A 17,253-nucleotide genomic window follows, 5' to 3' on the forward strand; every position below is an offset into this window, starting at 1 on the left:
TCCCTTCAATGGAACTGGTATTTTCAAAATCTATGACTGGATCATGTGGAAAACAAAAATAATGAAAGTTTTTTTGAAACACGGTAGTAATTTATAAACATACTAAACGTATAAACATACATTCGTATATGTTCAAATTACCCTCCTTTTTTAATAATAACGATTAAACTATTTTTTTTTAATACTAGATAATATCATTCGTCTGTTCGAAATCGAGTAATCGATTAGAATCGATTATTGATATTGTAGAATGAACAAGACTAGTCGCTAAATTTGACGGACGAATGAGAAATGGCCTGTACCACGAAGTCGAAGCGATGCGCGACAGTATCGCTAGTTCCGATATTCATCGACTCTTTAACACACAACGTCAGATCAAACGCTCAAAGCAAACGCGCAATGTAATGTAAATACAGTTTTGTGACGTTAATCTATAGTTACTTAAGGTATATTATTGGAAACACAACTTGGAATACTTAAAAAATTGTTTTAAAATGAATTTAAGCATAATATCATTTTAAAATTACTTACCTGTGATAGGAATTAAATATGTCCTTGCCCTTGGGTGCTTGCAATTTTTGGGCTGTTGCAGTTACTTATCACGCAACGAGGCATTTTTTAATTTTTTACGAACTACCGGCTGCAACAACTGACGCGCGTGAACTGTCAGTAGCGACGGTCAACCTCGACGATTCGTCGGGGTTCGGACACGCGAAGTAGATGCATTTGCGTCATCTATGTGGCCGGTACAGACGGATTGCAACCCGAACGATCGAGTCGACTGCAACTTGTATGGGAACTGCATTGAGAAAGTAAACAAAAACTTATACAAAAGGGATTTACTAGCAAACCATCACAAAGCCACCAAGTAATTGGTGGCTATTAATTTCCGCAGAGAATTTCGTTGTGAATTGCCGTAGATATCCTTGCTGACTTCATCTTGGTTAATTTGCGGACTCCATCGGGGGTCATCTGTGACTCAGGGCTTGGCGGTGTATACAGATACAAAGTTACCAGAAGAGACGTTACTTGTTTCATCCCTGAAACGTGAGATATCATTTGATATTTACCAGTTGCTTTACGGTGAAGGAAATCATCGTGAGGAAACCGGATTAATCCCAATAAGGCCTAGTTTACCCTCATAAGGCAGTCGTTTTCGTGCGAAAACTCGTGCCTACGCCATATCTTGGGATTGCATATTCGTTCACTCGAAAAAGCCCCTTAATAAAGAAAAAAAAAATCTTGGGATTACTTAGTTGCCAAGCGGACCCCAGGCTCCCATGAGCCGTGGCTAAATGCCACACGAGGAATATGAGAGGATGATAAGTTTTTATTTCTTATTTAGATTTAGTAGAAACATCTCACTTCTTGGTATCTTCTTTGCAGTCTTTGTCCTCCTTTAGAGCTTTCTTGCTGTCCTTTTTGCATTCTTGGGGCCCTTGGGAGTTGTCCTTTAGAGCGACATCTATGATCTTGTATGACACGAACCACTCCTTCTTCAGGTTAAGTTCTTCCAAAGATTTTGCACTAAAATTATGAAATATTTAATTTTAAACAACCGTCAATCAGATTTTTAATGTGTAAGGTGTAAGCAGATTTTTAAAAGGACGGCACAATATACTTCGCTTTGGTTTTCAATAAACCCTGAGGTATCTTACATTATATCTTATAATTAAACGAACATCTCGAACGGGGATCTCGGAAACGATTTAACAATTAACTCTAACGATTTCGATGTAATTTGCCATATGGGGGTTTTCGGGAACGAAAAATCGATCTAGCTAGGCCTTATCTCTGGGAAAATTTGAGTTTTTACATATAAAAACTCAAATTTTCCTAGCAAAGCTCGTTCTCCCAGATATTATAACATTTATAACTAATGTAGGAAAGTAGACTTGTTTGTTATAACTATCAGGATCTATCAGAAACTTCAAAAAGCTGAGGGGCTACCGCGAAAATCGAAATGCGTAAATTGCAGGCATCTCTTTTACTCCAATGAATGCGTAATTAGAGTGTAAGAGAAAAATGCCCGCAATTTGCGAATTTTGAATTTCGCGGTTACAGCCCTGGAAAAAAAAACTTACTCAGAATCTTTAGTGATGTCAAACCGTACCAGCGGAAACCCGGCTTCCTTCCCACGCTTGATGGCGTTCTTGGCTAAAGCCTGGGCTATTTCTGCGCTCTTCGGCTTGTCTGGCGGCACTATTAAGGTCACCTGTTGAATGCAAATACGTATCGGGTCTATAGTCCATTGCTAAGTACAAGCTTTTTGAGTCAATAAACAATAGTAGTTTATGTGACTGCTACATAATGAGAGGCATTATAATACGAGTGTGGGTTTAAGAAACTAACGTTAGTGAGTTTCTTAATAGGATCACACGAGTGTTTTAATGCCTAATTATGTACAGCAGCGGTTCTCAATCTTTTTTTTGACGGAACCCTTTTGGAAAGCGAAATACTTGATGGAACCCTACAATAAAACAATAGTTTTTAGAAGTGTATTTTTTTATTAATAAGCATAATAATTATGCTTATTTTATTATTCTAAATTATTCTAACTTCTTGCGGGACCCCTGCAGGCGTGTCGCGGAACCCTAGGGTTCCGCGGAACACACTTTGAGAATGGCTGATGTACAGTTACATACACTACTTTATCTAAACACATACTTAAAACTAACTAAAAGATAGACTGTACGTCAAATGGCGGCGAATGAAAACTTTTTTCACGCATGTCACACATCCGTAGTTTTTTTTAAATTCCTAGACAAAATGATGAACTCCCTATTCTCATGTCATTCGAGATCAAATATCGTGCGGTTTATATTAAAAAAAGCGGCCAAGTGCGAGTCGGACTCGCCCATGAAGGGTACGGAACCCTTTTTTAGGGGATTAATAACGTATAAAAAAAACTACTTACTAGATCTCGTTCAAACCAATTTTCGGTGGATGTGTGCATAGTAATGTACATCATATATTTGTTTTAGTTTTATCATTATCTTATTTTAGAAGTTACAGGGGGTAGCGGGGACACACATTTTACCACATTAGAAGTGTCTCTCGCGCAAACTATTCAGTTTAGAAAAAAATGATGTTAGAAACCTCAATATCATTTTTGAAGACCTATCCATAGATACCCCACACGTATGGGTTTGATGAAAAAAAAAAATTGAGTTTCAGTTCTAAGTATGGGGACCCCAAAAATGTATTGTTTTTTTTTCTATTTTTGTGTGAAAATCTTAAAGCGGTTCACAGAATACATCTACTTACCAAGTTTCGACAGTATAGTTCTTATAGTTTCGGAAAAAAGTGGCTGTGACATACGGACGGACAGACAGACAGACAGACGGACAGACAGACAGACATGACGAATCCATAAGGGTTCCGTTTTTTGCCATTTGGCTACGGAACCCTAAAAACATACTAAATTGACGTTTCGTATTGATAACTGTTTTAATATCTATGGATACTAGAAAGAGACTTGAGTTTTGAACTTTTGACTGCTGTTCCAAATTTAAACTCATAACCTTACAAAAATCTATAACGTTATGTAAATAATTATGCACTACAGTAGCAGCAAATCTCGACCATTGGATCTAAACCATACATACTCGTACGGGACAAGTGGCGTAGACGAAGAGACGACGCCTATGCTCAGCACTGGGCGACCGAAGGCTAAAATGATGATGATGATGATGTGACTCGTACACAGTCATACATATTTTATTTATTTTTATTTTAATCTTTATTGCACAATACATGAAGGTACAAATGGCGGACTTAATGCCTTAAGGCATTCTCTACCAGTCAACCAATGGGTCAAACCAGAAAGCTTAAGTAGGTGCAGTGTCTTTTAGAATATATTAATTTGAAAACAGGACTATATCATTATGAATATAAACTATATTGATATACTTACACATATACTTAATATAGAAATAAACCTACATATATACCATACATATATAAACACCTAGTGTGAATCATTAAGTTGACGAAGAGGAAAGTTTGTCAAGGAAATACTTGCGCAGCATGCGCTTGAATGTGAATTTGGTCTGCGCTTGTCTGATAGGGAGTGGGAGAATGTTCCAAAGTCTGATAGCCTGAATAGTGAAAGAATTGGACATGAAACCCGTTCGATGCTGGGGGACAATGAGCGTAAGGCTACGGGAAGAGCGAAGATCTGTAATACCTGGACGTGGAGTGACAAATTTAAATTTCGACCGGAGATAATCTGGGGCGGACGGGTCAAACAAGATTGAGTAGAGAGTACACAGAGTACGAAGGGACCTACGTTCTCGTATAGGGAGCCAATTAAGTTTTCTACGGAAATAAGAGATATGGTCATACTTACGAAGTCCGAACACGAATCGAATGCAGCTGTTAAGTAGCCGGTCAAATTTATTTAAAGAATCTTGAGTGATATTAGTGTAACAAACATCAGCATAATCAAGGACAGGCAGAACTTGTTCTTGCTCTTGAGCTTGGACGAGGAGAGTTTTTGTGCTGACCGGGAGAAAATGTTTATGGGGATAGAGTGCTCTTAGCGTGTTAATTACTCTACGACTTACGTCGGACACCTGAGGTTCCCATGTGAGCCCACTGTCGATTGTTAGCCCCAGGTTCTTCACTTGCGATGAAAGCGGAATAACTTCTGTTTCAAAGAGAACCGGTGCCAATTCAGCAGTGTTTACCAAAGAGAGTAAGCGGGTGCTGCCAAGTAATATGGCCTGGCATTTGGCTGGGTTAACTGTGATACCAAAGCAATGTGACCAAGTGGAAATGCGGTTAAGGTCTAAGTTTATTTCGGCAATTGCCTGGTCCAGATCCTTAGCACTCGCTTGGGAATAAAGCTGCAAGTCATCAGCATACAGATGGTAAGAGCATTTAATTTTAGACGTAATAAGGTTGATAAAAATCGAGAAAAGAAGAGGTGAGAGTATTCCGCCCTGTGGAACTCCAGAAGTGAGAGTACACCAGTCAGAAGACGTACGATCAGAGCGAACCGACTGACGGCGGTCCTGAAGATACGAAGAGAACCAACCAGCCGCAGATGAAGATATATTCAAGTGCCTGAGAGTGGCCAGCAACAGATCATGGTTAACAGCGTTAAAAGCATTGGAGAAATCGATAAGGACCAACACTGTTAACAATGAAGAGTCCATACCCAGCCTCACGTCATCGACCACTTTGAGCAAAGCGGTGGAAGTACTGTGGCCACGACGAAAACCAGACTGAAAAGAAGAAAGTAATTGATTGGAATAAATGTAAGCGGACAGTTGTTTATGGACAATAGCTTCTAAAATTTTTGAAAGAAAGGGGAGAATAGAAATGGGTCTAAAATCTTTAAGTGCACTGGGGTTGGAAACTTTAGGCAGAGGAATGACATAGGCGTGACGCCATAACGAAGGAAAAACCCCAGAAGACATAGAAAAGTTAATAACATGCGTTATAACAGGGAGGATACATTCTAAGATGGAAGTAATCATAGTTCTACTTAACTCGTCATGGCCAACAGCATTCGATTTCACAGAAGTTATAGTTTTTCTAATCTCTTCATCTGTGGCTGGGGTAAGAGAGAAAGCATTTGTACTAAAACAGGGCAGGGCACTGATTTCAGCAATACCAAGAACTTTAGTAACAGAATCTAATGAGGAAGGTTTTGCAAAGTGGGAATTTAGATCGTTTACCGAAAAAGCAGAAGAAGTTAACTTAACAGAAGATTTAACTACGCCAATCGATTTGAGAAATTTCCATGTCTCAGCTGGTGATGACATGGCGATGTTGTGGTGAATGAATTTACGTTTCGCCGCTCTTACCATCTGGTTGCATTTATTTCTGGCAGCCTTGAAAAGGCACCAATTCTCCTCGCAACGGTCGCGCTTAAATTTGCGAAAAGCCCGATCTCGCCGTGTCATCGCAATACGTACCTCTCGCGTGAACCACGGCGCCGGGGGCCTCTTCAACCGTACTGTGCGTATAGGCGCATGAATGTCGAAAAGTTTAAGAACAGATGAGTTAAGGGCCGCCACCGCCTCATCAACCGACGAAGCTGACAGCGTCGACGACCAATCTACCGCGCGAGCGTCCCTCTGTAAGGCTTGAATGTCAAGTCTGGCAAAGCTGCGGAGTTGTATCGTCACACGCTGCAACTTGGGAGGACGAAGGCGATAGCTGAGGAAGACGAGATCGTGACGCGAAAAACCTGGAGCAGGGAGTTGGCCAACTTTGTTTGCGAGATCCACACACGAGACAATAATAAGGTCCAACCAGGAGTCCGACGTGTCGATGTTATGGTGATTTGGCATAAGGGGAAGCACAGAGAGATAACATACATAACAGACAGTGCTTTGTCTATAGGCTTGTCTGATACGAATTCTCATTTTTTGGGACCATCGTACCAAGATTTTCATGTAAACATTCGGGACATGATTTTCTCACTGTTCGGGACACGTTCAAATTCCATGATATAAATATCGGGATGCCCCGAAAAAATTTGGAACTCCCGGTCACTCTAGATGTCGAATAAAATAAAACTAACCTGCAATATTCTCTCCACACCATAATTCTCATGTAAGTTCGGCGCCCTCAGACAGTGCGCGGTGAAGTCGACTAGACGTTTCGAACGCGTACAGCGTATACAGCTCGCCCAACGCTCTAGTATATCGGCGTCCCAGGAACATATGGCTGCGACGAGTGCTAGGCCAAGAATTTCGGAGCGGGTCGCTTTGGGAGTTTGTTCTGCTAGCATAGAGTGACCTAAAAAAATAATTTAAGTCAAGCATCTAAACTTTGACAAGAGGATATCGGCATCCGACATGTGCTTAGTGTATACAGCTCCTATAAGATTTAGACTGAGACTTTTGGAGCGGATTGAGAGTCTAGCAGAAAAAAGCAGAGCAAAGGCAAATGTCGTGTCTTAGAAGGACCTAAAGAACCTGGCCGAGAACCGCGAAAACTGGATCATAAGTACTCCACCGACATGAGCCATGCTCTTAAATTATAATGATGATGATGAGAGCCTAGCAAATTAAACAAGAGGATAAAGCCATCCCAGAATACATCAAGGTGGCTGCAAGAGCAGCGGCAGCATCATGAGCAGGAAGGAATTTACACGCTGTCGCACTCGCACCTTCCCACCCTGAGTTCATGTCTATCGCGGCCAAGTGTAAACGCAATATGACATACGTACCGTAAGCTAAAGTCCTTGCCACAGTCGTACAGCAGCAGAAGTTGCTAAGCGGGCGAGGTGTTCAAAATTACCTTGACGCGCTCTTCTCTTAACAATATTGTCGCGTCAAGATCATTTTGAACATCTCGCCCGCTTAGAAACTATTGCTGCTGACTGTACACAAGGTTCGTAACACTGAGCGGGCCCGACCTAGCCAAGGTGACAATTGCTATCGCTTCGCCATCGAATCGCTTTGTTTCTCTCTATCACTATTCCGTATTAGTGTGACAATGACGGTTAGGCTACGGAGCGTTAGCGATTGGCATGTTGTCTACGGGGCTAGGCTGCACATGACGGTGCATGATAATGCTGTGATGATTGGTTATAACGGTGATACGTACCTTGAGCTAAAGTCCTAGCCACATAATCGTCTAGTACTAGATTATTAGGCGCAAGCGGACCAGGCCAAACGCGAACATGCTCGCGAACGAATTTGATCACTCGCGGCACATCCGACGGGCGGGCCAGGCGCACGCGCAGGCGATGCTCGGTGTCTGTTCCTTGTACCTAGAAAAAAATATACCATAGTGATGAATTATGCATCTAAAATGATTTATATACCAATGTAAACTTCTTTGGGGAAGGCTGGCAAAGAGAGTGTATAAGGGAGAAGTAGAATAGGGAGTTGGAAGGGGCAGACCTATGCGGACTTTCTCTGATCACATCGGGGAAATCCTGAAGAAAGGCCAGGTCAAGAGCACCCTAAACCAGCGAGCGTCTATGAGGAATGTTATGAAAGTAACTGAAGCGAAAGAGGTATGTCAGGATCGTAGCAAGTGGAAATCCGTAGTCTCTGCTTATCCCTCCGAGAAATAGGCGTGATTATAAGTATTCAACGCTTGCTTATTCAACGCGATCTTCAGAATAGGATGTTTTTCGGGGTCGTGGAAAGTTTCACAGATCATAATGATCCATAAAGTGGGCAAGCCGGCGCACGAAACTGGGTCATATCGTCCTATTAGCCTGACTCCTGTGCTGTCCAAGTTATGGGAAATAATATTTCTGGTTCGGTTGAAGTCTCACTTAGATGAATGTGCTGTTATACCACCGCACCAATTTGGATTTCGAAAGTCACATTCCACAACTGAACAAGTACATCGGATTCATGACGCAATACGTCAATGTTTCGAACACAGTACTGCTCTGCGGCGTTCCTGGACGTACAACAAGCATTCGACCGTGTCTGGCACAAGGGATTATTGTGTAAGATAAAAGAAAAACTGCCTCATTCGGTCTTTCACATCCTAGCTTCGTATCTATCCGATAGAATTTTCCAAGTGAGGCATGGTGACGCGAGATCCAGTTTTTATAACATAACAGCAGGTGTGCCGCAGGGCTCAGTGCTTGGTCCGACCCTCTACAACATATTTACCTATGCTGCTACTGCTGTTTTTACTTTATATTAATGACCTTCCCCGAAGCGTCAAATATCCCATGGTCCTGTTCGCTGATGACAGTACCGTTATAATAGAATGTAAGGATATTTATCAGTATGAATCCGAAATTAATAATACAATTGTTGACATAATTAAATGGCTTAATATAAATAATTTATTGATAAATCTAGATAAGACTAAAATTATTCATTTCTACCAACGAAAAATACCTCCTCCAATTTGCTGCAAATATGAAGGTCAATGTATAGAGTCTGTTACCGACACAAAGTTTTTAGGAGTACAAATGATGAAAACTTATCTTGGAAAGCCCATACGGAAGAAATGTGCAAAAAACTTAGTCAGTATGCCTACGCCCTACATATATTAGCCAAAAAAGCAAGTCCTCACGCAGTAGTTACTCACTTTGACGCCAGCTTTTTTACTGTCACTCTTCGGCGTATCTGAATAATTCCTAAGGCATAATACAGGTATCCTGTCGACAATAAAATTGCAACTATTTTTTAGGTGTGTCGGGAACCCCCTTAACACTTTAATAGTATAAATTGTTTCGAAAATAGCGAACATGAGTGGATTTGGGGTTCCCGAATTTAGAAATCTCTGTGTCAGTCCATTTTACTTGAATTTGGTCGATAATTTATTGGGATTGGACGTTAAATGGTGGCTCTGTGAAGGGTTGACTGACGTTTGAGTTTTTTTCTTTTGATAATTAGTTGTTTTTAAATTTAGTTTAGTGTTTTATTGGAAGGAGGTTTGATGTGTACTACAGATATGAATATTATGTTGTTTTTGGGCAAAATTTTCAGAGAATGGACTCAGGTGATGGAATTGTATAATTCGGAATTAAATTTGCCTACCTTTCTCAGGATATTAAACATTTGTAACATTAAAATTTTCGGTCCTTAAATTTATCCGAGTTTTTTATTTAGGTACTTATTATAACTTTACTAGTAGTTTCATGTAGTTTATAATATTTACTTTAACTCTTTATTGAATAAATTCAAAAGTACATTTCAGATTTTAATATTTTAATTCATATGAACATATAAACTAACTGCATTTAATAAAACTTCTTACTGTTTTGACAGATGACAGAAACTCAGACAGAATATACTTCAAAACAAGTTTCTAAATGACCTAACCTAAAACCCACGAACAATTAAATAAAATCTTCAAAAATAAATTCTAGTAAACAATGAATGGCCTTAATATTTTAAGAACTGCTATCCTCAATCCATCTTTGAAGTGTATTCCTACCACCAATTTGATTGCCAAAAGGTTCAGAAGACCTTCAATATGTGCTTACTTGGACTATCCTGATAGGAAGCCGGTAATTTTATATTTATAATATGAATCTTCTATTGTCTTGTATAATTGCTGTATTTGTTTACGCTTCTGACCATGTCATTTAGTTGAATCTTCTTATTTAACTACACAAGTAGGTATAACTAGTCACTACATAGTATAAGGGCGTTTTTTTTTAAGTTGTCCCCTACACTTTTTTTTTCATGGGATTTTTTATGTTATTTCTACTCAGAATCCTATTAGGATAGAAAGAGCTTCTATCCTAATAGGAGAAAAAAAGTGTCCCAAAATTTGCATACATTTTTCGATCTTTCCATTCCGCGACCGACATACAATGTCTATGAAATATGGTGACGGAATGGAAATAAAAACCTTAGAACACTTTTTTTCTCCTATTAGGATAGAAAGAGCTCGTGATTCTGAGTAGAAATAACATAAAAATACCCAAATTTGAAAAAAAAGTGTAGGAGACAACACTAGAGACAACACTGTCTGTCCCTATGTATGCTTAGATCTTTTAAACTAAGTAACTGATTTTGGTGCGGTTTTTTTAATAGACAGAGGAAGGTTTATGTATAATTTGTTAACCCGTGCGACCCCGGCTTCGCTAGTTTAAAGTATAAACTCAAATAAAAGACTAAGAAAAAGTGACAAAGGCCTCCAGTGCCCCAGGCTGGAATCGAACCAGGGCGCGTAGCGAACATGCCTATCGCTTACGCCGTGGCGATCAAAACACAACTATCACTGTCGCACTAATATGGAAGAATGATAGAGAGAGACAAAGTGTGGGTAAGTGTAAGGCCTGAGTAGACGCTCGAAGCGGACACGAGCGTCCACTCAGGCCTTACACAAAGCGTTTCGTTATCGTAGCAATAGCGATTGTCACCTTGGCTAGGCCCGCAGCGTCCTCTGCTATCGCGACAGGTCCCTGATTTACTGAAAATAATTTATATTGTTTTAATACTGCTAATAGTAGTTTAAGGTAGTTTAATGTACCTTACCTTTTATAATTACTATAAATAATTAGTTTAAGGAGAGTCCGACAATGAGAAGTTTTCTTGCCATTCTACTACAATCAGCAGCAGAAGTTGCTAAGCGGTCGAGGTGTTCAAAATTACCTTGACACGCTCTTATTTTCTTAACAATAAAGTCGCGTCAAGATTATTTTGAACACCTGGCCCGCTTAGCAACTTCTGCTGCTGACTGTACAAGTATGGCGCTCCGTTGGGATAAATATACCTATGCATAGTATACCTGACAAGGAATATAATTATGATCAAGCGCCATGTTGCGGAATTTCACTGGAACTAAGTAATCATTTAATACTCAACTGTCACCCTATACATGAGAATAATAGCGCCCTCTTCACAGTTTTCTATGTTTTTTCACAATCTTTAAAAAAGAACCACCTGGGGGCTTACCGCGAAAACAGAACTTCGCAAATTGCGGGGATCTTTCTCTTTTACTCTGATGAAGGCGTAATAAGAATGACAGAGAAAGATGCCCGCAATTTTCAAAGATTGCCGCGAACTTCGATTTTCGCGGTTATAGCCCTGGCTTGTCCTCAGTGCTTCGACATATGCAACACGAGGATAATACGCGGAGACCAATCAACAGGAGCCAACATCCACCCGTTTCTCTACGAACACTACTGGACTAGGGAACCTAGCGTCTGTTCATTATGGATGCACTTAGATAATGACTACATTAGGATCATGAGCGATAAGTTCTCTTATACTGGTTAGTCAACACTAGTACATTACGATACAAGTGCGAAAAGTAGGAAATTCGCATCGAGTTGCAATAAATTAAAACATGACCTAACGACACGTACTCATATCAAAAATAGGGCCCTCAGAACATAAGCGGTAAGAGCGTGCGACTTGCAATCCGGAGGTCGCGGGTTCGATCCCCGGCTCGTACCAATGAGTTTTTCGGAACTTATATACGAAATATCATTATTCATTTGATATTTACCAGTCGCTTTTCGGTGAAGGAACACATCGTGAGGAAACCGGACTAATCCCAATACGGGCCTAGTTTTCCGTCTGGGTTGGAAGGTCAGATGGCAGTCGCTTTCGTATTAACTAGTGCCCACGCCAATTACTGGGATTAGTTGCCAAGCGGACCCCAGGCTCCCATGAGCCGTGGTAAAATGCCGGGACAACGCGAGGAAGATGAAGAACATTTCGACTGAAACTTCTTCGTATTGCAAAAAGCGCCCTCTATTATATACTGTGCCAACTATGTGGCTGGCGATCGTCGCTTGCCATAGACATATATTTAAATAGACTGCGCTTTCTCCTCCAAAAAACGTGCCGTGAAAGATAGCTTGAGGGGGACCTCTGTCCCTTTCTTTAGGGCAACTACGAAGTGACAATTGAATGAATGTTCGGCATTGTTGCTACAGCTAAACAAAACATGCTAATATTTTTATTAATAAAAATATCATTAATATAGATTTTACCATGCTGCATCGCCAAAATTTTTACTTGAGGTTTCATACCGTCAATTCTATAACTGCTTGCGCTAGAACTATAATATGAATATTACATTTTCGATTTTTTACTGTTTCTAGGCGATCGATTCTTAGCCATGGAACCTATGGACCGAACAGGAGAATGCAAACTAGTTGGCGTTCTCGTCGCCAACAAGATCTTTCCCTGGGAGCCGAGGGAGCTAGAGGTATCTGTCTGTCTTTGTCTGACTTAGCACGAATGTAATAGCTCCTCTATACGAAGGTGGAGCCCATCATGGAGAACGAATAGATCACAACTGAATGTCGCCATCGTGTAGTTGCGTTTCAACCATCGCATGGCCATCCAGCCTGGGCCCAGCGTTCTAGCTCTAGTTGTGATCTTCTTTTTTTTGTTTTTTTTTTTCGCTTTCCAAGACGGACGTGGAAGCATTAGTTGCTGCAGCAATTTATGGATATTATGCCACGTACCAACAATAATAAAGTAATTAAAAAGAAATGGCATAGAAGAAGATGGTGGATGTTATTTATCCATCGCAATAGAACTAAGTACCTAAATCAATTTAAATTTGTGAAAAACTCTTCAAAGCTTTAAGACCCTACTGAAAAATAATTAGGTACTTGTCTCTTCCTTAAGTATGTGTTTATTTCCCAGGAATGGGGTGATGCCACACCCTCGGTGCCAGAGCGGAGCCGCATGTACTTCTACTCGCACTGCTACAACAGCTCCAACTTGTGGAAGAAGTACAACGTGGATTATATTTACGAGGTAGTTCATAGGGAGTATTACTGCAATGTTTTGCCGCCAGAGTGCAGCACTAGCGCCTTTAGTAAACCATAGAGTAACTTATACATAAGTACTTACTCTAGTTTTTTGACAAGTTTTCTCAGACAATCAAATATGTCATTGATACATCAAGGCGGTTTGTTTACAAAGGGCCTCCCGGGAAACGTGAAATCGAAACACAGCTAGCTATCAGCTATCGTTCGAATATGCAAGAGTGATAGAGAGGTTAGCTAACAAAATTTCGACTGTCTCGTTTGCGGTAGACCTATTGTGACTTATTGTGGGAGTGGCGCCCCCTACGCAGAGTTTCGCGTAATATTCCCTAATGTTCCAGATCGAGGTGTTAACGACAGCTTCAGAAGTGACCAGCCAGGGTGTAGCGACGTTGTTACTGAAGTACGTTCTTAAAGAAGCCCTGCTGTTGCGACATCCGCTCATACAAGTCATATCTACTAGTGCTTACGTGTAAGTCATTGCCGTGCATTACGTATATCTCAGGACGGGCCTTACGGACACGAAAAATGGTACCAGTTCAGCGGTGTCACTTACGAATTGCAATCACGTGATGCGAACTTGTCAACCAATCGCGTTGTAGCGGTGTCACACCGCTGTATATACTGGCCCCATCCATTCTTATTGCCCGTTAGGCCAGTCTTGAGATATACGTCAATGGTGTAAGTCCATTAAGGCCCTGTAAGTCCATCTAAGTTCGTGTTCTCTCTCTCACTGAGCGTAAGCGTGAGCGAGATGAAAGTGCGTGCTCGGAAGGGCGGATATCATGTTTTTTAATTTTATTTTTTTGTTCATTTGAATAAAAAAGCGGCCAAGTGCGAGTCGGACTCGCCCATGAAGGGTTCCGTATTTAGGCGATTTATGACGTATTAAAAAAAAACTACTTACTAGATCTCGTTCAAACCAATTTTCGGTGGAAGTTTGCATGGTAATGTACATCATATATTTTTTTTAGTTTTATTATTCTCTTATTTTAGAAGTTACAGGGGGGGGACACACATTTTACCACTTTGGAAGTGTCTCTCGCGCAAACTATTTAGTTTAAAAAAAAAAGTATTAGAAACCTCAATATCATTTTTGAAGACCTATCCATAGATACCCCACACGTATGGGTTTGATGAAAAAAAAAATTTTTGAGTTTCAGTTCTAAGTATGGGGAACCCCCAAAATTTATTGTTTTCTTTTTTCTATTTTTGTGTGAAAATCTTAATGCGGTTCACAGAATACATCTACTTACCAAGTTTCAATAGTATAGTTCTTATAGTTTCGGAGAAAAGTGGCTGTGACATACGGACGGACAGACAGACAGACAGACAGACATGACGAATCTATAAGAGTTCCGTTTTTTGCCATTTGGCTACGGAACCCTAAAAACACTGGCCAAGTGGGAGTCGCACTCGCGTTCCAAGGGTTCCCTACATTACACAATTTTAATTGATGAACAGTAATAGCACATGTGGGGTGACCTGGGGCCCTTGTTAGAGTTGTTGCTATAATCACAGAATAAATAATAAATAATATAGTCTGTCAGTAGCAATGTACAGCAAAGAGAAGTAGGGTAACACTCAAAGAGCAGTATTGCGCTAAGAAAAGCAGCAATGTACATCGAACCAAGACATCATAACCTCAAAATTCACAAATATTTACGATCAACGAGCATAATTGTACATTGTATATAGGCACCTTGACTTTCCTTAAGTTCATGCACAATCTTATTTAATATATTGGTATTTATTGGTGATAGCAGAAATTTCTCCTGAAATAGCAACGATTCAGAATGTAAACAAACATGATGGCTGTCATTCACGAGCCACATTCCACAGATAAAACACAGATGACATGCGATTTCGGAGTTATTCAAAAACAGTGTTGCAAGCCCGCGATTTTTCAAATTTGCCGCCTTTTACTACTGACAAGATTTGCTTGACCCAGTATAGTACTAGGTACAGAAGATTCACTCTCTAACAAAACGCGTCTATTACGACAGATATGAACCGCCCGGTGGCGCAAGCGCGAGCAGGCGTTTCGTATATAGCGGTGGAAACTACTATGGCTAGACACCAAAATTGGTGTGGGCCGCATGTACTTGTAGCTACTTTAGCGACGCGACGAAATCGCGAAGTGAGCCACGCCTGATGCTGTAATGAAAAATGCCACATTGCATTGCACATTGCTGAAACGAAAAAACAGAGCCAACATGGCCAATAGGCTAAAAATCATGATGGAAATCTTTTCCTCACAAGTACCAAATCCACAAATTCATACAACTGCTCAATTATTAATTTCATCTTTTCAGTGATAAAGTATGTGAGCGTTGCGGAATGAAGAAGGAATGGTCTATGCACTTCGCCGACTTCGTAGATTCCTTCGGTCAGAGCATATTCTACCCTCGCCCTCCTCATCTCGACTGCAATATCTACATTAAGAAGTTCGACCAGAAGGAGGCGGCTGCGTTGCCGTGCTTACCAGAAGTATGGTAAAGTAAGAGTGAGGCCACACTGGGCCACAACCGCGAAAATCAAAGTTCGCAAATTGCAGGCATCTGTTCACTCTTATTACACCTTCATTGAAGTAAAAGACAAAGATCCCCGCGCGAGAATTTCGGTTTTCGCGGTAGCCCCCCTGGTGCGTTGCGTCGCGTTGATTCGTTGCAAGCGTCGTGGCAGTGTCAACGCTGCGTATTTTACATATGAAGGGTACACGGAAAGAACATGCCTAGTAATTTTAATCTCAAAATGTAGAGATTTGTTACACCTTCTGTTACCTCTGTAATTATAAATATAGCTCCTTTTTTCACTTTAAAAACACCCACAAACGAAAATTATAGGTACGGTTAAAAAATTATGTACCTACATACATATATAGTTCCTTTCAAACCGCGATAACTCAAAATCTTGTCAGAGTGACTAGACATGTTCTTTCTATGTACCCTTCATATATTTTGTATGACATGCCACATTAATACGTTACGACGACGCGACGCAAACGCAACGCAACGCACCAGTGTGGCCTCACTCTAAGTATATCGAGCGAATGTCTGGCCCGTCAATAGGCTGTTCTTGATGCGTGAGGTAAATTAACATTTGAGGCGCCATTTTGTTTCAAATTCTCGTTTGACATTATGTGTTCAGTTCAGTGACAATGACGATGAGTAATATTTTCGAATAAAAAATAATAATTCCTGCATATTTGTTTAAATTTCCGACCTCGTTACGGTAGCATAGGTTTTCAAATATTCACATTCATTTAATTTCAGCAGCAGTTCATTTTGAGCATTCTGAACATGATAGCTAATAAGCGAGATTGTCCTCTGTTATGGGCAATGGGTCAGCAGACAAACGGCGCGATTCGGGAAATGATTTAGAGATTCACTAAATATATATATTTTTTTTATTGAAAATAACATGGGTATATAAAACATGTGTACCACAATACAAAGATTCGCCAAACTGCGGGGCAGTTTGTTGGCGATGAGCTCGCTCTTTTTATTTTTATTTTATAAGTATACAAATACAAATACAAATACAAATAATTTATTGAGAAAAGTATAGTACAGTGGTTGCTCTTAAAGACTAAGAATTTATAAAGACAAGTGATTTACAAATGCCTGAACTAGGATTCCCTGTGTTTCAGGCAGCGAAGGACAATATTAACTATTTATTAATTATTCACTTAATTATAAACTATAAGTAGTACACAATATAAGTCTTATTACCTAAACAAAAAAGTAGGTTCTTAAGTATTAAATATCAGAATACAGTAGGCAGTAGGTAATCATTTTACGACTATTAGTAAGTTCTCTGTATCATCGTACGTCATTTTTTGAAAGGCGCGTCGTAGAGTATTCTTGCAACAAGCATAGCTAAGTGGGTATAAGTCTAGTGTTGCATTTAACCTGTTGTACAAAAATGGGCCCAAAAAGACAAAGAATCTAGATGAAAATACGTATTTTCTTTGTACGGTTTGCATGCATATAATATCTTTGCGCCTTTTATTTCTATAATCAGTGTTGAAAGGAGTTCTGGCGTGCTGCTTTAGTACTGTGCTTAAT

The 17,253-nt window shown here is 40.1% G+C and overlaps 2 protein-coding genes across 2 annotated transcripts; one reads left to right on the forward strand and one right to left on the reverse strand.

The window, feature by feature from the left end:
- Positions 1–1,361: 1,361 nt before the first annotated feature.
- Positions 1,362–9,318, reverse strand: LOC134662731 (uncharacterized). Its single transcript, XM_063519002.1, has 5 exons — positions 9,028–9,318; positions 7,570–7,735; positions 6,539–6,756; positions 2,085–2,215; positions 1,362–1,527 (listed from the first exon to the last, which is right to left on the reverse strand). The coding sequence occupies exons 1-5, from the start codon at positions 9,187–9,189 to the stop codon at positions 1,362–1,364; spliced, it is 843 nt and encodes a 280-aa protein (XP_063375072.1). The 5' UTR covers positions 9,190–9,318.
- Positions 9,319–9,789: 471 nt separating this feature from the next.
- On the forward strand, positions 9,790–15,682 carry LOC134662732 (uncharacterized). The gene is made up of 6 exons (XM_063519003.1): positions 9,790–9,952; positions 11,496–11,667; positions 12,506–12,612; positions 13,059–13,172; positions 13,525–13,655; positions 15,499–15,682. The coding sequence occupies exons 1-6, from the start codon at positions 9,818–9,820 to the stop codon at positions 15,680–15,682; spliced, it is 843 nt and encodes a 280-aa protein (XP_063375073.1). The 5' UTR covers positions 9,790–9,817.
- Positions 15,683–17,253: the final 1,571 nt, after the last annotated feature.

Source organism: Cydia amplana, chromosome 3 (genome assembly GCF_948474715.1).
Source record: "Cydia amplana chromosome 3, ilCydAmpl1.1, whole genome shotgun sequence".
Lineage (NCBI taxonomy): Eukaryota > Metazoa > Arthropoda > Insecta > Lepidoptera > Tortricidae > Cydia > Cydia amplana.